Here is a 26,363-nt window from a genome sequence, read left to right on the forward strand (position 1 = left end):
GCCTCGTCATGCCAATTGAGGAGCTACTCGACAGAATAGTAGTGGCTTCGGTCAAGAAAACGATCATAACGACCGGGACAGCGGCGTGCTGACCCCATGTCCCTCCTATCCATATCCTCCAAGAGGATGACACGGCGGTCGGATGGTCCCAGTAGGCCACTCATGGCCTGAAGACGGAGTGGGTGCAAGTGGTACTTTGAGATGAAGAGTTTGACACAGGAGAGGAATTCGTGGCGAACCGCATCAAACCAGTCAAAACACTGATTACCCCCAAAAAAGTGAACTTGCTTCTGGTTATTTGTGTGTGCCGGAGGGCTAATAGCTACCGCCTGGCATGATGCGCAGACACACGCAAAATTACTCCGCCAGAGTGACACGTTTCAGTTTTTTCCACGAACGCACCATGTTGCAGGACATGAAAGAAATGTGCTTTGGCTCTAGTGCTCGCGTCATACGTGACCTCAGGCGGAACATGGGCCGTCAACACCACGGCCGCGGGGATGTACCGCAGTTTTCCTGCTACTCTCATCCAGCTGCGACGCCGGCGACAGCTGCAGTCCGCCGGCAACTTCGTTGCTCCCAGCACGGAGGCTCCAGACGGCGCCAGGAGCATGGGAAAAGGTAAGCTACCGGGTGGTTTTAATTTTCCCCATTTGACACGTTATAACACGGAAACTAATTACCGTACGAGTACCAAACTTGGCAGCATTGATGTCCAGGATATGGGGTGCACGATTTCCGTGCGTCACAGCGCCACCGTCCAGTTCCAACTGTGGTCACCAAGTGCAGTGATCAGTCATCGTAATTCATAATCTCTCGCATCTAACCAGTCGCAGTGCACTTGTTGACGTGTCAACATGAGCTTGGACAAACGTGTGTGTGTGTGTGTGTGATGATGATGTTTCGTTTGTGGGGCTGAGCGTGGTTATCAGCGCCCGTACAATTACCCAGTCTTTGCTCAGTCCAATTTCGCCACTTTCCTGGATGGTGATGAAATGATGAGGACAACACAAACACCCAGTCATCTCTAGGCAGGTGAAAATCCCTTACCCCGCCGGGAATCGAACCCGGAACCCCGTGCTCGGGAAGCGAGAACGCTACCGCGAGACCACGAGCGGCGGACTTGTGTGTGTGTGTGTGTGTGTGTGTGTGTGTGTGTGTGTGTGTGTGTGTGTGTGAAATCTTATGGGACTTAGCTGGCCGCGGTGGTCTAGCGGTTCTAGGCGCTCAGTCCGGAACCGCGCGACTGCTACGGTCGCAGGTTCGAATCCTGCCTCGGGCATGGATGTGTGTGATGTCCTTAGGTTAGTTAGGTTTACGTAGTTCTAAGTTCTAGGGGACTGATGACCACAGATGTTAAGTCCCATAGTGCTCAGAGCCATTTGAACCATTTATTTTTGAAGTGTTGGCAGAAGAGCCAACACTGTGTTGCTAGAGGAGGCCGAAATGCACGCGTTTAATTACACGCTGACTGGCGTGAGGTCTGGAACAGTTAAGGGAATTAATAGTAGCAAATAAAGTACGTAGCTGATATAATACTTAACTTTAATCTACAATTGGTGTACATCGCTCTTGACGGTACATGTTATAATCTCAATATCAAATGCTATGGCGCCTTGCTAGGTCGTAGCAAATGACGTAGCTGAAGGCTATGGTAACTATCGTCTCGGCAAATGAGAGCGTAGTTGTCAGTGATCCATCTCTGGTTAAGTCGGCTGTACAACTGGGGCGAGTACTAGTCAGTGTCTCTAGACCTGCCGTGTGGCGGCGCTCGGTCGGCAATCACTGACAGTGGCGACACGCGGGTCCGTCGTGTACTAGCGGACCGCGGCCGATTTAAAAGCTACCACCTAGCAAGTGTCGTGTCTGGCGGTGACACCGCAATTTTTATGGGACTTAACTGCTAAGGTCATCAGTCCCTAAGCTTACACACTACATAACCCAAATTATTCTAAGGACAAACACACACACCCATGCCCGAGGGAGGACTCGAACCTCCGCCGGGACCAGCCGCACAGTCCATGACTGCAGCGTCTCAGACCGCTCGGCTAATCCCGCGCGGCGTTAGACAAACGGAGCAGGGCATTATTGGCGAAGCTCTATTATCAAAACAACAGTAATGCTGCAGCTGCATTTGGAGAATATCGCTGGTTGAAAGGATTACGGGAGGGTTCGCTTTCTCCACCTGCTGTGCGGAGCATTATGAAGTTCGAATCAACTGGACAACTGGGCGTCGCTCCGGGAAGAGGTCGAACAACGGTTGCACCACAGAGGGTTGATGAAATCGCTGTTGCTATGCAAGATAACGCTGCGCGCAATTCCCGATTGTCAAGCAGTGCGCGTGCTGCGTCACAGTAGTGGAACATCCCGTGGTCCACTGTACGGAAGGTGCTACAGGGTGTTTCAAAAATGACCGGTATTTGAAACGGCAATAAAAACTAAACGAGCAGCGATAGAAATACACCGTTTGTTGCAATATGCTTGGGACAACAGTACATTTTCAGGCGGACAAACTTTCGAAATTACAGTAGTTACAATTTTCAACAACAGATGGCGCTGCAAGTGATGTGAAAGATATAGAAGACAACGCAGAGTGTGGGTGCGCCATTCTGTACGTCGTCTTTCTGCTGTAAGCGTGTGCTGTTCACAACGTGCAAGTGTGCTGTAGACAACATGGTTTATTCCTTAGAACAGAGGATTTTTCTGGTGTTGGAATTCCACCGCCTAGAACACAGTGTTGTTGCAAGAAGACGAAGTTTTCAACGGAGGTTTAATGTAACCAAAGGACCGAAAAGCGATACAATAAAGGATCTGTTTGAAAAATTTCAACGGACTGGGAACGTGACGGATGAACGTGCTGGAAAGGTAGGGCGACCGCGTACGGCAACCACAGAGGGCAACGCGCAGCTAGAGCAGCAGGTGATCCAACAGCGGCCTCGGGTTTCCGTTCGCCGTGTTGCAGCTGCGGTCCAAATGACGCCAACGTCCACGTATCGTCTCATGCGCCAGAGTTTACACCTCTATCGATATAAAATTCAAACGCGGCAACCCCTCAGCGCCGCTACCATTGCTGCACGAGAGACATTCGCTAACGATATAGTGCACAGGATTGATGACGGCGATATGCATGTGGGCAGCATTTGGTTTACTGACGAAGCTTATTTTTACCTGGACGGCTTCGTCAATAAACAGGACTGGCGCATATGGGGAACCGAAAAGCCCCATGTTGCAGTCCCATCGTCCCTGCATCCTCAAAAAGTACTGGTCTGGGCCGCCATTTCTTCCAAAGGAATCATTGGCCCATTTTTCAGATCCGAAACGATTACTGCATCACGCTATCTGGACATTCTTCGTGAATTTGTGGCGGTACAAAGACCAGGTGTACCGCCAGAATCCAGAAACAATTGAACAGCTGAAGCAGTACATCTCATCTGCATGTGAAGCCATTCCGCCAGACACGTTGTCAAAGGTTTCGGGTAATTTCATTCAGAGACTACGGCATATTATTGCTACGCATGGTGGATATGTGGAAAATATCGTACTATAGAGTTTCCCAGACCGCAGCGCCATCTGTTGTTGAAAACTGTAACTACTGTAATTTCGAAAGTTTGTCTGCCTGAAAATGTACTGTTGTCCCAAGCATATTGCAACAAATGGTGTATTTCTATCGCTGCTCGTTTAGTTTTTATTGCCGTTTCAAATATACCGGTCATTTTTGAAACACCCTGTACGAACCATTCTCAAATGGTATTTGTACAAGATCCATATCGTACAGCAGCTTGCACAGCAGGACGCACAACGACGTGTTGACTTCGCTCTCTACTTTCTTGCAAGGATTGCAGTTGACAAGGGGTGGTTCTGGACCATCCTACGGACAGACGAAATTCATTTTTCGCTGATGGTTGAGATGCACACAGAATTGTCGAGTGTGGGGAGAACTTGGCGTCGCTCCGGGAAGAGTGCAACCACAGGCGGTTGATGAAATCGCTGTTGCTGTGGTAGACAGCGCTTTACACATTTCGCAACCGTCAGGCAGTGCGCTTGCTGTGTCACGACAGTTGAACATCTCGTGGTCTACTGTACAGCAGGTGCTTCGAACCATTCTCAAATGGTATCCGTACAAGATCCATGTAGCTTGCACTGCAGGACTCACAACGATAGGTTGTCTGGCAGAAAATCCAAAGAGATTCTGGTCACACATAAAGCACACCAGTGGCAAGACGCAATCAGTACCTACATTGTGCGATAACAACGGTGAAGTCACTGATGACAGTGCCACTAAAGCAGAGTTATTAAACACGGTTTTCCGAAACTCCTTCACTAAAGAAGACGAAGTAAATATTCCTGAATTCCAGTCAAGAACAACTGCCAATATGAGAAACATAAATCACTTGGTCCAGATTGTATTCCAGTCAGGTTCCTTTCAGAGTATGCTGATACAATAGCTCCATATTTAGCAATTATATACAACCGCTCTCTCGCAGAAAGTTCCGTACCTAAAGACTGAAAAATTGCTCAAGTCACACCAATACCTGTGGTATGCGTACTGTAAGACCTTTAGTACACACACCATCAGATTATTTGACTTGTCGCTCTAACGAAGTAGGCGAGTGTCAGCAATATGTCTCGTGGTCTTATCGTGGCGTGTTTATCTTCTGCCATTGGGTCAGACGATAGAAATACCACTTGCACGCTTAGAGTAGCAGATTGACGGTGACCAACTTTAAACAGAACTTGATCAATTTTCACACACCTTTATTAAAATAATAACAAGCATAAAAATTACTTAACTTGGTTCTGGATGCTATTTACAATGGACAATCTGAAGTTCCTTTGGTATTGGTACGCTAATCTTATTCTCACATATATCTCTGATACCTGACAATGTGTCTATACATTTATCTTCATGGCTATGTACAGGAATATGGTAATCTTATTAGGAGCAGACTGAAACTTGACTATAGACTGGTACAGACAAATGTAGACTGGTGCAGACAAATGCAGAGTGACTAATCGGAGGTCTGTACACTCGCGCGTTCAGGTATCACTGCGCGAGTGTGATCCGCGAGGAGAAAAGGTTCTACATTAGCATCAATTTCATTGGCTGCGTTGCATATTAATACGCGGATCGGCGGAAGCAGAATTTGGTCCGCCTCTATGGCAGCGCCATCTCGTAGTGCGGAGACGGACGAGCGCTGCGCCTGCGCTGTTGTGCTTAGCGGGGCGCGCTCTAGTGGGAAAGTTGTGTACGCGCTGACTACGCGGAACTATGTACACAACAATACCCAAAAAGGGAAATAGGAGTAATCCGCTGAATTTAGGCCCATATTACTAACGTCGATTTGCAGCAGGGTTTCGGAAGGTAAGGTCTTATGGCTGACGTCATCGGGCCCTAAGCCTACACGCTACTGAATCTAACTGAAACTAACCTACGCTATGGACAACACACATACACCCATGCCCGAGGGAGGACTCGAACCTCCGACGTGGGGGGCCGCACGGACCGCCTTCTAACCAAACTGCGTGCCTATGGAATACCGCCTCAGTTGTGCGACTGGATTCGTGATTTCCTGTCAGAAAGGTCACACTTCGTAGTAATAGACGGAAAGTCATCGAGTAAAACAGAAGTAATATCCGGCGTTCCCCAAGGAAGTGTTATAGGCCCTCTATTTTTACTGATCTATATTAACGACAAACGAGACAATTTGAGTAGTCCTATTACATTGTTTGCAAATGATGTTGTCATTTACAATCTTGTAAATTCATCAGATGGCCAAAACGAATTGCAAAATGATTTAGATAAGATACCTGTATGGTGTGAAAAGTGGCAATTGATCACGAATAAAGAAAAGTGTGAAGTTATTCACATGGGTACTAAAAGAAATCAGCTAAATTTCGATTGCGCGATAAGTCACACAAATCTTAAGGCTGTAAATTCAACTAAACACTTAGAGATTACAATTACAAATAACTTAAATTGGAACGATCACATAGATAATGTTGTGTGTAGAGCAAAACAAAGACTGCGATTCATTGGCAGAACACTTAGAAGGTGCAACAGGTCTACTAAAGAGACTGCTTGCACCACGCTTGTCCGCCCTATTCTGGAGTATTGCCGCGCGGTGTGAGACCCGTATCAGGTGGGACTGATGGATGACACTGAAAAAGTACAAAGAAGGGCGGCTCGTTTTGTATTATCGCGAAATAGGGGAGATAGTCTCACAGACATGACACGTGCAGGGGGTGGCATTCACTAAAACAAAGGCGTTTTTCGTTGCGACGGGATCTTCTCATGAAATTTCAATCACCAGTTTTCTCCTCCGATTGCGAAAACATTCTGTTGCACACACCTACATAGGGACAAATTATCATCAAGATAAAATAAGAGAAATCAGGGCTCGCACGGAAAAATTTAAGTGCTCATTTTTCCCGCGCGCCGTTCGAGAGTGGAACGGTAGAGAGACAGCTTGAAGGTGGTTCATTGAACCGTCTGCCAGGCACTTTATTGTGAATAGCAGAGTAATCTAGTGGACGTAGACGTAGAAGTTGACTTCACTCTCAACTTTCTCGCGAGGACTGAAGTTCAGGAGAGCTGGCCCTGGACCATCCTATCGACAGACGAATCTTATTTTTATCTGACAGATGAGGTGAACACACAGAACTGCCGAGTGTGGGTGTCTTCACCTCCAGTCACTGTGCGTGAAGTTCCTCTTTATGGTGAACATGTCAGAGTACGGTGTGACTTCACGGCTACTTTCGTCATTGCCCCCATTCTTTTTGGCGCTCCTCCTACCTGGAGGACAGGGTTTACCACGGGAACATTCAAACATGTGCTGAACTGAAGCGCAGCATATCAAGAGAGGTAGCCAGCACACCTACGGACATGCTTCGTTCTGCTGTGCAGAATGCATTCCTGCGCTTTCAGACTCTTCTGATCGCTGATGGACGCCATACTGAGCCCCTTTTGCAGCAGTAATGGTTCAAAATGGTTCAAATGGCTCTGAGCACTATGGCACTTAACATCTTTGGTCATCGGTCCCCTAGAAATTAGAACTACTTAAACCTAACTAACCTAAGGACATAACACACATCCATGCCCGAGGCAGGACTCGAACCTGCGACCGTAGCAGTCGCGCGGCTCCGGACTGAGCGCCTAGAACCGCGAGCAGTAATGGTACCGGTATGTAATGGTGCGATGTACCGTAGCAGCACATTAAAAGTGTTTCAATTGAATTAGTCTGCGTTATTTCTCTTCCCCGTGTCCTTGATATTAATGCTGCCAAGTTTGGTACTCGTACGGTAGTTAGCGTTCGTGTTATAATGTGTTAAGTAGGGAAAGTTTATTTATAACCATCCGGCATATGCATACCGGTGCAGAGACTCTGCTTCTTTCGATATTCTCCCAATGCTCATTCAGCTCATATAAAATGGTCCATTCTCAGCAGTAGTGCTTCAGCTCTCCTGCCGTCAATACTAGGTATACGCTGAGTCGGAAAAGATCGTGTGATACCTCGTAATATCGTGTCGGATCTCATTATGCCCGGCGTAGCACAACATCACGACGTGGCATGGACTCAACCAGTCGTTGGAAGTCCCCTGCAGAAATATAGACGTCCATAATTGCGAAAGTGTTGCCGGTGCGTGATTTTCTGCACGAACTGACCTCCAATTATGTCCATTAAATGTTCGATGGGATTCATGTCGGGTGATCTGGCTGGTCAGATCAATCTCTCGAAATGTCTAGAATGATCTTCAAAAGCAATCGCGACCAATTGTGGCCCGGAGGCGTGGCACATTGTCATCCATAAAAATTCAATTCTTGTTTGGGAACAAGTAGCCGAACATAACTATTCCCAGTCAATGATCGGTTCAGTTGGACCAGAGAACGCAATACATTGTATGTAAACACAGCCCATACCGTCATCAGCTTGCAAGCTTGTTGACAACTTGCGACCATGGCTTCGCGGGGCCTGTGCCACTTTCGAACTCTACCATCAGCTCTTACCAGCTGAAATCGGGACTCATCTAACAAGGGAACCTCCCCATCGCACCCCCCTCAGATTTAGTTATAAGTTGGCACAGTGGATAGGCCTTGAAAAACTGAACGCAGATCAATCGAGAAAACAGGAAGAAGTTGTTTGGAACTATGAAAAAAATAGCAAAATATACAAACTGAGTAGTCCATGTGTAAGATAGGCAACATCAAGGATAAAGTGAGCTCAGAAGCGTCGTGGTCCCGTGGTTAGCGTGAGCAGCTGCGGTTCAAGAGATCCTTGGTTCAAGTCTACCCTCGAGTGAAGAGTTTATTTTTTTTTTTATTTTCAGACAATTATTATCTGTCCGTCCGTCCGTCCGATGCGAGGTAACTGCGCCCTAGCATGAGGATGGTACACCTAAACAAACATCGAAACACACGACGTCAGTCGACAACAGCGCACGGAAGAGGAGTATTCCTGCTAACGAGGCTCCCGGGCTGGCAGTTGACTGTTCGCTACTTTTGACGGGAGTGCATTAAATACGTGAGATGTATTCCGTGGGCAATATGAATCCAGCAAATATAGCTCGCGACTTCAGTAACAAGGTCAATGAATATTTTCCGAACTGTAAGTTTGTGGTGCGGTCGCAAAACATAGACACTAAACTTATTACAGTGAACAGAGACGTCAATGAACGAGCGTACAGATCACAACTTTGCGAAAATAAAGGAAGAAAAGTTTTCACATGAGGGAAGATTTGAACCAAGGACCTCTCGCTCCGCAGTTGCTCACGCTAACCACGGGACCACGGCGCTCCTAACCTCACGTTATCCTTGATGTTACCTATCTTGCACATGGACTACTCAGTTTGTATATTTTGCTTATTTTTTTCGTAGTTCCACACAACTTCTTCCTGTTTTCTCGAATGATCTGTGTTCAGTTTTTCAAGGCCTATCCACTGTGCCAACTTATAACTAAATCTGAGGGGGGTGTGATGGGGAGGTTCCCTTGTAAGTAGGCCACGGTTTCCCAGTCGTCTAGGGTCCAATCGAGATGTTTGCGAGCCCAAGAGAAGCGCTGAGATTCATGTTGTGCTGTTAGCAAAGGCACTTGTGCCGATGGTCTTCTGCCACAGCCCATTAACGCCAAATTTCGCCTCACTGTCCTAAGGGATACGTTCGTAGTACATCCGACATTGATTACTGTCACGGACAACGCAGCCCCTCCCGCCGGAGGTTCGAGTCCTTCCTTGGGCATGGGTGCGTGTGTTGTTCTTAGCTTGAGTTTGTTTAAGTAGTGTGTATGTCTAGGGACCGATGACCTAACCAGCGTGGTCCTTTAGGAATTCAAACACATGTGAACATTTTTGATTTCTGCGGTTCTTTTACGCAGTGTTGCTTCTCTGTTAACACTGAGAACTCAACCCAAACAGCGCTGCTCTCGGTCGTTAAATGAAGGCAAAATTGGAATTATATATTGATACCTTCAGCTGCTGATGGGGGTTGATATATATCAACGGAGACAGGCGAAAATGTGTGTCCCAACTGGGACTCGAACTCGGGATCTCCTGCTTACATGGCAGACGCTCTATCCATCTGAGCTACCGAGGGCACAGACAATAGTGCGACTGCAGTGACTATCTCGCGCACGCCTCCTGCGAGACCCTCATTCTCACCTTATATATCCACACACTACATTCGTAGTGTCCCTACCCAACACACTCATAACTCGTGGGAGACATTCTTACCAAGTCTCGTAAGAGTTTGGGTAATACGCGTGCATCCGCACAGAAGAGGAAGGTCATGGCCGGTATTACCAGAACTTGTAATATTATTGGGATTTACGTAGTATGAAAGCTGTGAGTACCCTTGGAAAGGCACTCGCCTATCTGTATATTAAATGATCAACTTATGAGATGAGACCTATTCTTCGAAAGACATTTGTTTTATATAATTTACGTAGCTGTAAAGATGCGCATCTAGCGCGGACGCTAATACATCGATTGCGCAGTCAAAGAAACATTTTAACAGAAGCTGAACTGACGTTCCGCTTCGATCTAAATAAAAGATGACAGTAAAAAACTTTTGTAGATCTTCAGATTTTAATGTACTTCTTCTGCTTGTAACGTGAAAACGTAAAGAAGGTCGACTTAAAGCTATAGAAGTGAGCGGTCTTGCCAGCGTTCAGACAACATTGTTAATTAATAAAATTCAAGCAATTTATGTTCGAAACTGTAAATCGGCAAATTATTGTTATGAAGGTGTTGAACAGTGCACGAATTGCCTTTAACGAAGGAGAAAAGTAATGACTGTAATTTGTAACAAAAACGTGAACCAAGGAGACAGCACAGGGCAGGCTGAAATCTGATCGCACCATACAGTTAGAAAAGTACTTATGTAAGTTATACTGTTTATAAATAAGCCCTAATTTGCTAGTGAGAATTGTTTGAATATATTTAGTGTTTACCAGATTTCTTATTCTATTCGTTTCCTTTATATATTTTTTTTACCTCCATGCCACATTATTTATATAAATGTCAAACAGCCTTTACAGCAGAGAATACCGCGGCATCCTGGTCGTAGACAGAAGGCCACTCCTTGTCTTCTATACAACTCATAGCTGCCCCATTTATTAATGATTTCATTTGCAAATGCAATTTTTTTTATTGTTCATTGTTAAAGGTCCCTTAGGTGATTATAAATTTCATATTGATTACGTAAAGAAATCCGGGTTGTTCTTTTCCAAATAATAAAAGTCTTTGCGTAATCAGAAACTAGCCTCCTTCTGACAACGATCAGGAGCCGACCAGAAGACGGTCGTCTTCGACCGCTTTCGTGTTTCCTGTGGCAAAGCTGTGCCAAACTGGGAACACGACATTCTAGTATGAAACACTATATATATATATATATATCAGATTTAAATTTAAAGAATTGAAATATATTTAACTCATTTAGTTTTTTCTTTTATCATACTAGAAACTATATACTTATGTGGATATGGTGTCTGTTCTTTCGGACATGTCCGACACTACGATTGTAGTATGTGGACATATAAGGTGAGAATGTGGGTCTCGCGGGAGGCGTGCGCGTGATAGTCCCTGCAGTCGCACTGTCCTCTGTGCCTTCGGTGGCTCAGATGGATAGAACTTGTGCCATGTGAGTAGGAGATCTCGGGTTCGAGTCCCGGTTGGGGAACACGTTTTCCCCTGTCCCCGTTGATATATATCAACGCCCGCCAGCAGCTGAAGGTATTAATATATAATTCTAATTTCGTTTTAGACGGCTGCAGGTCATCAATGGTGTCTGTTCTTTCAGACATGGTGATGGAAAACAGACGAAGAACATTAGATGAAATCAGCAAAACTTTACATATCAGTCATGATTCAGCGTATCCTATCTTACAAAAAAGTTGAATTTTCGGACAGTGTGTGCAAGATGGATACCGAAAGAACTGTCAGCTCAGCGTAAGGCGCAAAGGATGGACATCTCTCATAAACATTTGCCCCATTATCATAGCGAGGGAGATGGATTTTTACAGGAAATCGTTACTATAGACGAAACGCGGGTGCATAGTCACGAACCGAAAAGTAAGGCTGCGAACATGATGTGGAAACACCCATCATCATCAGACGTTAAGAAATTTAAATTTCAACCAACAGCTGGTAAGATTATCTAACACTATTCTGGTACATGGAAGGTGTGGTAGCCGTTCATTTCACCCCAAGACCTCAAACTATCTACAGTGAGAATTATTGTGATGTGTTGCGAACTGCCGGCCAGTGTGGCCACGCGGTTAAAGGCGCTTGAGTCTGGAACCGCGCGACCGCTACGGTCGCAGGTTCGAATCCTGCCTCGGGCATGGATGTGTGTGATGTCCTTAAGTTAGTTAGGTTTAAGTAGTTCTAAGTTCTAGGGGACTGATGACCTCAGATGTTAAGTCCCATAGTGCTCAGAGCCATTTGAACCATTTTTTGTTGCGAACTAAGCCGGCCGCGGTGGCCGTGCGGTTCTGGCGCTGCAGTCCCGAACCGCGGGACTGCTACGGTCGCAGGCTCGAATCTTGCCTCGGGCATGGGTGTGTGTGATGTCCTTAGGTTAGTCAGGTTTAAGTAGCTCTAAGTTCTAGGGGACTTATGACCTAAGATGTTGAGTCCCATAGTGCTCAGAGCCATTTGAACCATTTTTGTTGCGAACTAAACTGAAACCAGCAATTAGATCCAAACGTCACGGAAAACTGCGAAAAGGCGTCATCCTGCAGCATGATAACGCTCGACCACATTCTGCAAACGGACGGCTGAAACAGCAAAGGAGTTGGGATTCAAACTGCTGGAACACTCGTCCGTCCAGACCAGGCTCCAAGCGATTTCCGTATTTTTGGGCCATTGATGGAAGAGCCCAGAGGAAGAAGATTTGCAACCGATGCAGAAGTCATTTACGCGGTGCAAAATTGGTTACAGATGCAACCAGAGAACTTTTTCCGACGAAATCGAAAAATTTATGAAACGCTGGATAAATGCCAGATTTTCTTCCGACCAGTAGACGTGAACGTTTAATTTGCTGACAGTATAGTTAAAACGTGTTGTCTACTTCATAACTATGTGACGATTGTTGACGATTGCAACTTTGAGGACACTCGACGGACAAGTATTTCTGCATGCGGAACTAGAGGAGACACAAGCGGAAAATTGGTCAGAGACCCCTTTGCAGACTAGTTCTGTTCTAGTCAAGGATCATGACCTTAGGAACAGCTGCACGGAGTAAATCTTAAGAGGTTGTCCTAAATGGACTTTTAACAGCAACTTAGCTCTAAATACATGTGAAATAATAAATAAAACATTTTATATATAATTTTAAACGTGAGTGACCGCAGCAACAGCTAACAAGCTATACCTGTGTAACAGTTTTTACTGTTTCTGTTAGAAAAAAAAAAAAAAATGGCTCTGAGCACTATGGGACTTAACATCTGAGGTCATCAGTCCCCTAGAACTTAGAACTACTTAAACGTAACTAATCTAAGGACATCACACACATCCATGCCCGAGGCTGGATTCAAACCTGCGACCGTAGCGGTCGTGCGGTTCCGGACTGTAGCGCCTAGAACCGCTCGGCCACCCCGGCACTTTATTCCTTAGTTTCTACTCTCTGACTTGATCTCCTTAGCTCATGATGAATATTTATCATTTTAACGTCATGTAATTTATGTGACTTCATTCTGAAAGAGATACCCTTTGTGGTATTGAAACCTGCTCAACGTTTTACATTAAACTTATGCAACTAGTTGGCTGTATACTTTGTATATTGAACATTTTATGTAGTGTTCGTGTTTACAAAATGAATTTATTTCTTCCAGTACCATTTTTACCCACTTCTTCCCAATGCGTACCATGGTAATTGTTTGCCACGACTCCAAACTTCTGTATTTATAATATGGACACTATATACGATAAATACTTTCGCAATTCCACAAGGAAGAGCTGTGTCAACGTAACTCCATGCTGCACGTCATAACAGCGTTGTGGCCGGGAGTGGGCGACAGATTAAACGGTGCGTGAAAAACTGCTTGTGCAGGCACTCAGGCAGTTGGAATTCCAACGGAGAAATGGGCCGCGGTGCAGTCTGCTGTCTGCTGCGTGCGACCTTGGAAGCGGGCCGCGCCCGTGCAGCAGCCGTGGGGATCCCACTTACGGATGGCCCTGATCGGTGAAACAACCGGTTTTCGGTTATATCGGTCTATTTCAACGTCACTCTAACTTGAGTGTTAAAACCGCTCAAAACAATCGGATTCTGAAACAACCAATTTTCGGTTTTTTATTGCTGTTATTTCATGTAGTATACGAAGAAATCGAAAAAAAGATTGAAAAATTTGGACTCCCTCACTTTCAAGATACATAAAACTAAAAAACTACATTAAATAGGCAAGTAAATGAAAACTTAGTCTGCCCACCGTTCGCTGCTTTGCACGAAAAGCGATAAGTGGTTGATTACTACAATAAAAAATACCATTATTCTCCTATTGATTCTAATGTTTTCAAACTCTGCTCAAAAATCAGCTTGTATTCGAGAGTCATACAACCATTTGGACATTAGGAATAGTGAATGCTAAAGGGTGAAAACTTGGGTCGAATAACACTGTTTTTCTTGTTAATTTGTCCGTTTTCAAGGTCTACAAGCAGATAAAAGGCATATTAGGTAGACACAGAGAACAGATCAGCTACGCTCACTTGAATGAATTATTGAGTTATAAGTTTTCGCCTTATACGATGTCGCAAGATTGTTGTGACTCTTCTCATTCCTAATATTTTAAGGGAAATGGAGCATTTTACTTGATTGGCACCGAACTTCGTCAAATACTTCCAGACTAGCGATGGTGCCATTCTTTAATAGGGCACAACTAATGTCCAAAGACGACGGCATGAAACTACCATATTGACCAAATGGGGCAAGTCTCACACACTACGTGCACACTCATACCATCCAATTGGCCATGCTAAATGGTAACAGGTTCTGTATTGTCTCAGCAATCCTGTACCACTTCTTATGCTATGCGTTTGTTCCTCGTTTCTGTCGGCATTCTTTTTAAAATAGGACTGATCGCTTTTCCCATTTTCTATAATAACGCAATATTTCAAAGCAATGGTAATTTTACGAATAAAAATTACTGTTTTTTTTTAAAAAAAAAGGTTCATTTAAAAACCAAATAATGCTCGCGCTGCTGCTACGGCTAATCGATATTTCGCTTTTTAACCGGCTATTAGTAAAAAACGGAAACCGCATGTGGTAACCGAGATCAAACAAAATTGGAATTATATATTAATACATTCAGCTGCTGACGGGCATTGATATATATCAACGGGGACAGATGAAAATGTGTGCCCCAACCGGGACTCGAACCTGGGATCTCCTGCTTACATGGCAGACGCTCTAACCATCTTTTTTTTTTTTGCATTTTATTCGTTGTTGATCGTTGTGTTTGATCGTTGCGGACGTCACATGACAGCCTTGAGTTCGTTTGTTGATCTTTCCACTCAGTTTTTTATTACAGAGGCCAACCAGCTCTCATTCATCTGAGCCACCGAGGGCACAGAGGATAGTGCGACTGCAGGGATTATCTCGTACACGTCTCCCGCGAGACCACATTCTCACCTTGTATGTCCACACACTACATTCGTAGTGTCCCACCCCAAAACACTCATTACGCGTGGAAGACATTCTTACCAAGTCTCGTAAGACTTCGGGGAATATGTGTGGATCCGCACAGAAGAAGAAGGTCATGGCCGGTATTGCCAGAACTATATACTTATGTGGATATGGTGTCAGTTCTTTCGGACACCATATCCATATAAGTAAATAGAGATCAAACAAATACCGAAAAACACCGATTATTCAGAACTCAATACCAGTATCGATTTTAATCAGTCGGGTATTCCTATCCCTAATTCCAATTTTGTGTGACCACTTCAAGTGTGGTGAATCTGTAAAGGAAACCGCTTACAAGACGTGGTGCTACCGATTCTAGAATATTGTTCCAGTGTTTGAACTACGCACGACAACAGACACCGAACGAATACAGAGACGCGTTGCAAGGATCGCAACGGGTCGGTATCGTCTACATGAAAGTTTGGCGGAAATGCCAAGGGAACTTTCAGACGCCGTCGGAAAAAATTGCAACACAGTCATGGACTGTGTTCGGTGGCACCAAGGTATAATATGTGCATGTTGAGAGGGTGTAGTGTTGGTGCTTCATTTGTCACCTTCATCTGTGAGACAAAGCAGCTCAAGAGACCCGTCTGTGGACGCACTGGTTTGGCTCTGCAGGCAGTAACTGTGCTGAGCTTGCAGGCGAACAATGTTTACAGCATTCACTCTAGCCTACAACTGCGCCCCATCGACGTGTACGTACTACTGCTGAACAGTTTCAACCATCTGAATGGGTCCGCATTGTAGGTCTGCGAGAAGCTGGATGTACAGTCGTGGACAAAACGAGCGAGACCTCTCCCCTTTTCGTTATGCTGATCCGCACAGCTTTAAAGCCTGCTACACAGCATAACAGGCAAGGCGACGAAGTGCTACCAACATACTATGCACAGGCGTGAAAATAACGAACTATCCAAACTTTGTCAGACTGTTTTCAATCATACGTAAGACTATACGAGGGTTTGGAACTTAAATAGTGGTAACTATTTATTCACAACCGATACAAAAGAGTTACATGTTTGCTCTTGTTACTGTCCTTCAAAGTAGTCACCAGCGTTGTGTAGAACCCGTTGCGTTACTCGCTAATAACAGTATTTTGTTATTTCGATAAACATCCCACATGATTGATAGTCACATAAGCGGTGACATAAAGGTAGAAAATTCATGTTTTAGAGTCCAGGAAGCTCTATGCAACAAAATTGCAGATAATTTTGCCATTTTCATTGCGAAATTGCCGGCTTATTCATGTCTGGGGTAATAATAGAGGGCTGTTTGCCTGGGTTGCTGCTAGCGTAGTGAAAGGTGTTAGCTGCTGCAAGGGAGGTCTGGTTTGTTTTCGGTTCTAATCTCGATGGAGACAGATAGACTATCAGTAAAGCAATTTAAAAAAATTCTCGTGCCCCCAATACTTTTTATTGCTACTTTTATTCTGTACTGGCGCCCTGTGGATGTCGATATGAAACTCTTGTAGAATTTCATACTTGTTACTGCCTTCCTTTTACCGCTTCTGTCAATAATTGAATTGACTTACGTGTGGCACTTAATGATTTTAAACTGAATTTCGTTATGAATCTTCACGCATTGCTAAATCTGCACACTTTCATGGTAGGTCTGCAACGGTAATCCAGTATGACTGGTCTAAAAGTTGACACAAACCGTTTCGCGGCCGAATGCGTGAAATATTTTGCTAATTCGTAACGATCTGGGCTACTTTGTCTTACTAGAACAGTTGTGTTATCTCGATAAGCTGCAATTCATTTTTATTAGTAAAGTTCATACTAATTAGCGTTTCTTCTTTCATTTATATCTTATATTCATGTGTTGTGTTTAAGACACTAATCAGCATTAATATAGCCTTACACATGATTGAAAGCAGTCTGACAAAGTTCGGATAGTTTGTCAATTTCACGCCTGTGCATAGTATGTTGGTAGCACTTCGTCGCCTTGCCTGTTATGCTGTGTAGCAGACTTTAAAGCCGTGCGGATCAGCATAACGAAAAGGCGAGGGGTCTCGCTCGTTTTGTCGACGACTGTACGTATCGACGGATTGCTGCACATGATGGACACAACGTATCGGTGGTGTGTCGTTACTGTGGTGTCACCGCCAGACACCACACTTGCTAGGTGGTAGCCTTTAAATCGGCCGCGGTCCGTTAGTATACGTCGGACCCGCGTGTCGCCACTATCAGCGATTGCAGACCGAGCGCCGCCACACGCCAGGTCTAGAGAGACTTCCTAGCACTCGCCCCAGTGGTACAACCGACTTTGCTAGCGATGGTTCACTGACAAAATGCGCTCTCATTTGCCGAGACGATAGTTAGCATAGCCTTCAGCTACGTCATTTGCTACGATCTAGCAAGGCGCCATTACCAGTTACTATTGATACTATAAAACATGTACCGTCAAGAGCGACGTTCACCATTAATGGATTAAAGTTAAGTATTCCACCAGCTACGTCCGTTTTTTCTAAAGTCTAATTTCCTTGTCCTGTTCCAGACCTCACGCCAGCCTGAGTGAGCTAAAACGCGTGCCTTTCGGCTTCCTCTAATAACACGGGGCTTTCCTGCCAACCCACAACAGTTACTTTCAGGAGTGGTCTGGGGAACTTAATGACACCTGTAGACCAGGTTCTGGACGTCCACGTAGTACAGATGTACATCAAAATCGACTCACTGGACGAGCAGCAATGGTCGACCGAACATCATCCAGTGCACATGCTGCTCCTGTGTGTCATCAGGGACAACTGGGACCTTTCTGTTTGCAGCAGGATTAAGGTTACGTGTGCCTCTGGCTGGCCACCACTGACAACACCGCCAAGCATTGCTGCGGTGTATTTGGGTATTGCGGGAGGCCAGTCAGTTACAATCTGCAGTCATACCTGGTGTTTCTACAGGGTTAAGTAACCAGTATCCGCTACAGTGCACCGGATGTTATCCACGTGCGACTGTCGTTTTGACGACAGAAAATTGATGTGCTTTTCAGGAGGACAATGCACGTCCACATGCGGCTGTTACCACGCGTCGTGCTCGTTCTGGTGTTCAACAACTGCCGTGGCCAACTGAACACATAATGGACACCCTGAAGCGGGAACTTACTCGTTCTCCAAGGCCTACAAGAACCATTGTCGAATTGCAACAAAAAGGAGCAAGATGTTTGGGACGATCTATTGTATCACGCCTTTCGGATTCTTTATGATCGTCTGCATGAGAGAATACGCGCCTGCGCTACTGGCAGAGGAGGGTGATGTGTTTTTCTGTTTTTCTTTATGCAACTGTACGGGCACTGTTTACTGTAAAATGGAAATGGCGTCATTGGCCGGGAGGCCCCCTGCGGGGCAGGTTCGGCCACCGTGGTGCAGGTCTTGTTACATTCGTCGCCACATTGGGCGACCTGCGCGCCGGATGGGGATGAAATGATTATGAAGACAGCACAATATCCAGTCCTTGAGCGGAGAAAATCCCTGACCGAGCCGGGAATCGAATCCGGGCCCGTAGGACGGCAATCCGTCACGCTGACCACTCAACTATCTGGACGGACACTCTTTACTGTGACATCAGTATTTCACTGCGTCTGAATTTATCATATACTCCTGAAATGATGGGCTGTGTGTCATCTCCGTTGTCAATAAAATTTCGTTGTACTTTGGGCGTTGCATTTTTCCTGGCAGCGTAAAAATCTTTGGAAGAAAGACGACACATAATATATTGAAAAATCCGCCTCAGTTGCGAAAATTTTCTGGTCTTTACCGGGTTTCGGCTACAATAATCTAGCCTTCTTCAGGAGCATAAAATTTCTATAACATGCCGGAGTAAGGGACAGTCAACATTAAAAATTAAAACTTATAGTACCGTGGTACCATGTCGAATTAAAACTACGAGGTGCATTCAAGTTCTAAGGCCTCCGATTTTTTTTCTAATTAACTACTCACCCGAAATCGATGAAACTGGCGTTACTTCTCGACGTAATCGCCCTGCAGACGTACACATTTTTCACAACGCTGACGCCATGATTCCATGGCAGCGGCGAAGGCTTCTTTAGGAGTCTGTTTTGACCACTGGAAAATCGCTGAGGCAATAGCAGCACGGCTGGTGAATGTGCGGCCACGGAGAGTGTCTTTCATTGTTGGAAAAAGCCACGAAACTGTTGCGTAACGTTAGCTCGATGTGCGGGTGCGTTGTCTTGGTGAAACAGCACACGCGCAGCCCTTCCCGGACGTTTTCGTTGCAGTGCAGGAAGGAATTTGTTCTTCAAAACATTTTCGTAGGATGCACCTGTTACCGTAGTGCCCTTTGGAACGCAATGGGTAAGGATTACGCCCTCGCTGTCCCAGAACATGGACACCATCATTTTTTCAGCACTGGCGGTTACCCGAAATTCTTTTGGTGGCGGTGAATCTGTGTGCTTCCATAGAGCTGACTGGCGCTTTGTTTCTGGATTGAAAATTGGCATCCACGTCTCATCCATTGTCACAACCGACGTAAAGGAAGTCCCATTCATGCTGTCATTGCGCGTCAACATTGCTTGGCAACATGCCACATGGGCAGCCGTGTGGACGTCCGTCAGCATTCGTGGCACCCACCTGGATGACACTTTTCGCATTTTCAGGTCGTCATGCAGGATTGTGTGCACAGAACCCACAGAAATGCCAACTCTGGAGGCGATCTGTTCAACAGTCATTCGGCGATCCCCCAAAACAATTCTCTCCACTTTCTCGATCATGTCGTCAGACCGGCTTGAGCGAGCCCGAGGTTGTTTCGGTTTGTTGTCACACAATGTTCTGCCTTCATTAAACTGTCGCACCCACGAACGCACTTTTGACACATCCATAACTCCATCACCACACGTCTCCTTCAACTGTCGATGAATTTCAATTGGTTTCACACCACGCAAATTCAGAAAACGAATGATTGCACGCTGTTCAAGGAAGGAAAACGTCGCCATTTTAAGTATTTCAAACAGTTCTCATTCTCGCCGCTGGCGGTAAAATTCCATCTGCCGTACAGTGCAGCCATCTCTGGGACGTATTGACAATGAATGCGGCCTCATTTTAAAACAATGCTCATGTTTCTATCTCTTTCCAGTCCGGAGAAAAAAAAATCGGAGGCCTTAGAACTTGAATCCACCTCGTACTTAACTGAAGTCCAGCCCCAGCATCACTTCAGCGCGCGGTCGGTTGGCAGCGGCAAGAGTGCCAACGTAGTTGCCGCTGCCAACCGACCGCGCGCTGAAGTGATGCCGGGGCTGGACTTCAGTTAGGTAGTTTTAATTCGACATGGTACCACGGTACTATAAGTTTTAATTTTTTATTGTTGACTGTTCCTTACTCCGTCATGTTATAGAAATTTTATGCTCCTGAAGAAGGCTAGATTATTCTAGCCGAAAACTGGTAAAGACCAGAAAATTTTCGCAACTGAGGCGGATTTTTCAATATATTAGTCTTTCACAGTTGCTGACGGGGCTGCAATATGCTAAAAATTCTTAAAGGACGACACAGTTCTTACGACACCCTGTTGGGTAGATTTGGTGAACACGTATTCGAAGTTGACTATACGACCATTGCCACCAACGTATATCTCGCGTAGGGATTATGAGGAAATTATGACGCGCACAGAGGCACTTAGAAAGTCATTTTTCCCTCACTATATACATAAATGGAACAGGAAAGAAAACTGACAATACTGATACGATGTACCCTCTGACGTGGACTGGCAGTGACTTGCGGAGCATTGAAGCAGATACAGACGTAGAGTGACGACTGTCGCTCGTACCGCTGTTTCTAGTCGAGTTCGTTGGACTCGAAAAAGAGTGCCCACTACCTTGCCTCAACGTGATAGTTAAGAAAAAAATGGAAGCAACCTCGGGTCACAGCCGGCCGATGTGGCCGAGCGGTTCTAGGCGCTTCAGTCTGGAACCGCGCGAACGCTACGGCTGCAGGTTCCAATCCTGCCTCGGGCGTGGATGTGTGTGATGTCCTGAGGTTAGTTAGGTTTAAGTAGTTCAAAGCTCTAGGGTACTGATGACCTCAGATGATAAGTCCCATAGTCCTCAGAGCCATTTGAACCCGGATCACACTGTAGATAGAAAACTTATGCACACTGACATATATCTCCATGCCTCGAGCCATTACCATCCGTCACAAGGAAATTTGGTACTAAGACTCTGATCCATATAGCTCGAACACTTGCAGACAACCATAGCCTTGCCGAATAAATGCAACACTGACGAACAGTGTTCCGAACGAATGGGTACTCAGGCCGTCAAAATGAACGAGTGATGCAATCAAAATGAAGAACGCCTGAGAAAGATGTTGAGACTGAGACCGTGGAACAGAAACAAAAAATGGCTTATCTTCCTTATGCTGGCAAAAGGTCTAGAAAAATCGATAGACTCCCAGGGAAATATGGCATCCAGTGTATTTCGCTCCCTTCAGATAAGGTAAAAAGTATTCTTTGTAATGTTAAAAGCCGGCCAAAGTGGCCGAGCGGCTCTAGGCGCTTCAGTCCGGAAGCGTGCTGCTGCTACGGTCGCAGGTCAAATCCTGCCTCAGGCATGGATGTGTGTGATGTCCTTAGGTTAGTTAGGTTTAAGTAGTTCTAAATTTGTAAGGTGTCAGGCAAATCCAACACCTTCCATGAAAACCCTGACATGATAAGCAAATCCACTAGTATGTCACATAGCTCCGAATAAATCGTGACATTAAATTAACCAAAGTAATATGAGTAACGAGTGAGCAAATGGAATACCACAGAGTAACACAAGAATGCCTAAATGCATGTCATACCTTCCCATCGTGCGACAGACGCAGTTCCGAGGGGAGAAACAAGAACAGAAGCCGAGAGCAGAACCGTGTTAAGCTAGAAGGTCCTACGATAAGGGACGGACACCCACTTCGCCAGCAAACCGCTAGGACCACCCCCCAGCCCATGTTAAAAGCTAGAGCCCTCCAGAAGAACAGTATGGCTCTTACGATAACACTAAAAGGGCCACCCCAGCCGCAAGTTTTAGCGTGAGACTTTTTCGCGTCTCTGTTACGTCAGGACCACCTCCCAGCCCATGTTAAAAGATAGAGCCCTCCAGAAGAACAGTATAGATCTTACGATAACACTAAAAGGACCACACCAGCTGCAAGTTTTAGCGTGAGACTTTTTCGCGTCTCTGTTACATTGCAAACTTTAAAAACATTGCCCCACCATGAAAAGTATAACGTTTCTCATTGGATAGACAGACTTTTCGTAGGCGGTGCTCAAGGTTAACATTGAGACCCTGATTGGTCAGATGAAAACAGCCAGATAGTTTTTTTAAACCAATTTCGGTAAATTGTAGTAAGGAGAAGTTAAGAGAGAGTTGCTTCCGAGACGGCGAGGTGAGTGGAGCTGTGCTGCCTGACGCCCCGTGACGAACACCGACAAGGTAATGAACGCACGCGATGCCGCATAACAGCGCATAAAGCTTCACTCAGAACTGCAGAAGTCTCATCTTTTACACCCCCTTTTTGCTTAATACTAGTGTCGATCGTCAATTAAAGCTCATGGTGTTCACATTTGCCACTTGAAGTAAAAATCTGAAACGCGATGATTTTTCTGTTATATAGTTATTGAGAAGCCACATCAGCCACTGTAATTTACAAGAAGTTAGATAAGTAATTAAAGATAATTGAGGGTCACTGTAGACCATTTTGATAGTTTTCTCTCTTGTGAAACTTAATTTAAACCTAGATTATAGATGTGATATGGCATAGGTCATCCTTCGATCCATTGTAGAACTTGGAAACCCACTCAGGGAATATTCGCTCACATTTTTGTTGAACGCAGATGGTTTTTATCATCCTGTATTAAAACATTTCCTTTTATCAATAGTGCAATTTATAAACAATGTTTTGTGAGTAGAATAAAATTTCCAATGGTAAACTTAACTGCTTTTTCGACGTTATTTTACCAGCTAACTAAAAATAGGGAAGCCTTGAACCCCTTCCACTAAATTTAGTTAGTATTAAGTTTCTTTTACAGAGAGTGCAGTGGAGCTGACGCTGAATCATTAAGTATTTGGTTATATCATCACTAGTCTCACTGAACTCTTCTGAACTCTACATGTCATGTGTGGTCTGGCGTCTCCTTACCAGCAACAGGTCCCAGGTTCAAACTAGTCAATTCCCTAAAAAAGACACTCAGAGTGTCGTTGCGCGAAAGTGGTAGGGAGACACGATATAGAACAAACAGTCGCAGAAACCACGTAGAATGTTAGAATATGGCATCTAGTGTATTTCGCTCCCTTCAGATAAGGTAAAAAGTATTCTTTGTAATGTTAAAAGCCGGCCGAAGTGGACGAGCGGCTCTAGGCGCTTCAGTCCGGAACCGTGCTGCTGCTACGGTCGCAGGTCAAATGCTGCCTCAGGCATGGATATGTGTGATGTCCTTAGGTTAGTCAGGTTTAAGTAGTTCAAAGTTCTAGGGGACTGATGACCTCAGATGTTAAGTCCCATAGTCCTCAGAGCCACTTGAACCATTTGAATCCGGATCACACTGTAGATAGAAAACTTATGCACACTGACATATATCTCCATGCGTCGAGCCATTACCATCCGTCACAAGGAAATTTGGTACTAAGACTCTGATCCATATAGCTCGAACACTTGCAGACAACCATAGCCTTGCCGAATAAATGCAACACTGACGAACAGTGTTCCGAAAGAATGGGTACTCAGGCCGTCAAAATGAACGAGTGATGCAATCAAAATGAAGAACGCCTGAGAAAGAGGTTGAGACTGAGACCGTGGAACAGAAACAAAAAATGGCTTACTTCCGTATGCTGGCCAAAGGTCTAGAAAAATCGATAGACTTCCAGGGAAGTATGGCATCTAGTGTATTTCGCTCTCTTCAGATAAGGTAAAAAGTATTCTTTGTAATGTTAAAAGCCGGCCGAAGTGGCCGATCGGCTCTAGGCGCTTCAGTCCGGAAGCGTGCTGCTGCTACGGTCGCAGGTTCAAATCCTACCTCGGGCATGGATGTGTGTGATGTCCTTAGGTTAGTTAGGTTTAAGTAGTTCTAAGTTCTAAGGGACTGATGACCTCAGATGTTGTCCCATAGTGCTTAGAGCCATTGAACCATTTTTAGCATATTTCGAAATATAGATATGAGGAAACGTAATAAACGGAAATGGGGGATTCAATGTAAATAATTCTTGGGGGTCCGGTTCTCAATTTATTAAAATCTCAAATGGCTCTGAGCACTATGCGACTTAACTTCTGAGGTCATCAGTCACCTAGAACTTAGAACTAATTAAACCCAACTAACCTAAGGACATCACACACATCCATGCCCGAGGCAGGATTCGAACCTGCGACCGTAGCGGTCGCTCGGGTCCAGACTGTAGCGCCTAGAACCGCACGGCCACTCCGGCCGGCATTAAAATCTCGCTGGCCATCTTATCCACCAGAGCTGATAAACACAGACAAGTATGGAGGAATAATAAGGGGAATTCTCATGATGTCACAAACTTGAAAATGACGTCCACCAAGTTCGTATGGCCAAACATTAGCTTCTGGTGGAAGTGTTTTGATAAAAAATGCCAGCTTACATCATTTGTGCTGATTATCATATCAAGTGTAAAGGAATCACATGCTATTTGAAACTGGAGTCATTCAAGCGATTTTTTTGTGCACATGAATTTTCGTTGCGCTTTTTTTTTAAATAATCGGTTTTATTTCTGTCATCTGACTTTAGATTTCCTATCAGTGCAACTTTAAGAGCGCTCTGGTTGAACGCTGCACATAGCAAAATATGTTACAGGCATTTTCGGGAAGTGGACATGGACTGAACATCAGTTTCGTCATTCCGTATTAAGAAATATGCTGCATTAAAGAAGTAATCTTTTCATGTCACATACTTCTGATACTTATAATCCGTCTTGATTGCATAAATGTTTATTCATTTGACAGGTTTCGGTTCCTCTACAACCACCTTCAGACCTGCATTTTCGTTACAGGAGTAGCCCGTCCACACTCAGCAACCTTCACATGCTGAATGTGACCTAGCATGTGAAGGTTGCTGAGTGTGCTCGGGTTACTCCTGTAACGAAATTTCAGATCTGAAGATGGTTCTAGAGGAACCGAAATCGGTCATATGAATAAACATTTATGCAATCAAGACGGATTATAAGTAACAGTGTATAAAAACTGCTTGTGGTATCCCTGCAGACAGTATTTTTGCAAAGTCACATACTTCTCTTCCTGGTTATTCGAAACGTATAACAAAAAGATAGTTACATTGATGTGGCAAAATGCACCGTGTTATTTGATCAAGTAGGCACTTAAGACCAGAAAATCGGCAGAAAATGCCTTCCTAATGCTGTAACCACTGCAACATTTACTATTTAAAACTACAGTTGCGTGCACACGGCAAAAATTAAGAGCAAGAAGCAATCGTCTGCTAATGTTTTGGACAAAAAAGTAATGTGGCGGCGCTGCCTTCAAAGCAAGGTACAGCGGAAGCCTGTTGAGCCATCTTCCCTTATTATACCTCCATGGAAAGAATATCCGTTTCAAGGAATAGCAGTGGGAGCTCTGAAAAACAAAAGAGCATTAAAGGGCGTGGTGGGCGTCAGGCGGAATAGTGCTCATCTTACAAGACTTCCCGTAAACGTGACGTCACATGCAATATCGACAATCGAAGCGGCAGGCACCATTTTCATCTTGGCGTGTAATACTCGTCTCAGAAGACTTCCTCGAAACGTGATGCCATTTTGATGTCGCACGCAATATTGATAATCGATGCAGCAGGTGCCGTATTCAGTTTGGCATATTTAGCTGTTTTGCATTTTAACTTGCAGTATGCCATTTCAGGGCAGTGGTGCATTAAAATGTATCACAAACACGTCACCCTTATCATTAAATGTCAGTTACTAACGCACTAACGATATAAGCCTTCAAAAGATATATGATAACTCTGAATGTCCTCTAGCGTAATGGTTAAAATAGTGGTTTAACGTGTACGGTTCTAGTTATGTTTACAACTTATTAGTTCTGTAAATTATCCTTCTTTTTCTGTTGACTTTATTTTTCTTTGTAAACCAATGGTACTTTGATATGCACGGAGCAAGAAGTCTAGGTATAAATTGTTTTGTCTAAGTATGCGATATTTATTTTGTAACAAATGGAAGTTTTCAACTCATATTTTCGAATCTAAAATACTGTGTTTTG

General features: G+C 44.8%; 1 protein-coding gene across 1 annotated transcript in view; it reads left to right on the forward strand.

Annotated features, from left to right (window-relative positions):
- The first annotated feature begins 500 nt into the window (after positions 1-500).
- LOC126188735 (peptidoglycan recognition protein 1-like) overlaps positions 501-26,363 on the forward strand; it is a 127,508-nt gene continuing 101,645 nt past the window's right edge. The window contains exon 1 of the mRNA XM_049930343.1: positions 501-621. Within this exon, the coding sequence (XP_049786300.1) occupies positions 501-621 (121 nt within the window). The remainder of the gene's footprint in view (positions 622-26,363) is intronic.

The sequence above is a fragment of the Schistocerca cancellata genome, chromosome 5 (assembly GCF_023864275.1).
Source record: "Schistocerca cancellata isolate TAMUIC-IGC-003103 chromosome 5, iqSchCanc2.1, whole genome shotgun sequence".
Lineage (NCBI taxonomy): Eukaryota > Metazoa > Arthropoda > Insecta > Orthoptera > Acrididae > Schistocerca > Schistocerca cancellata.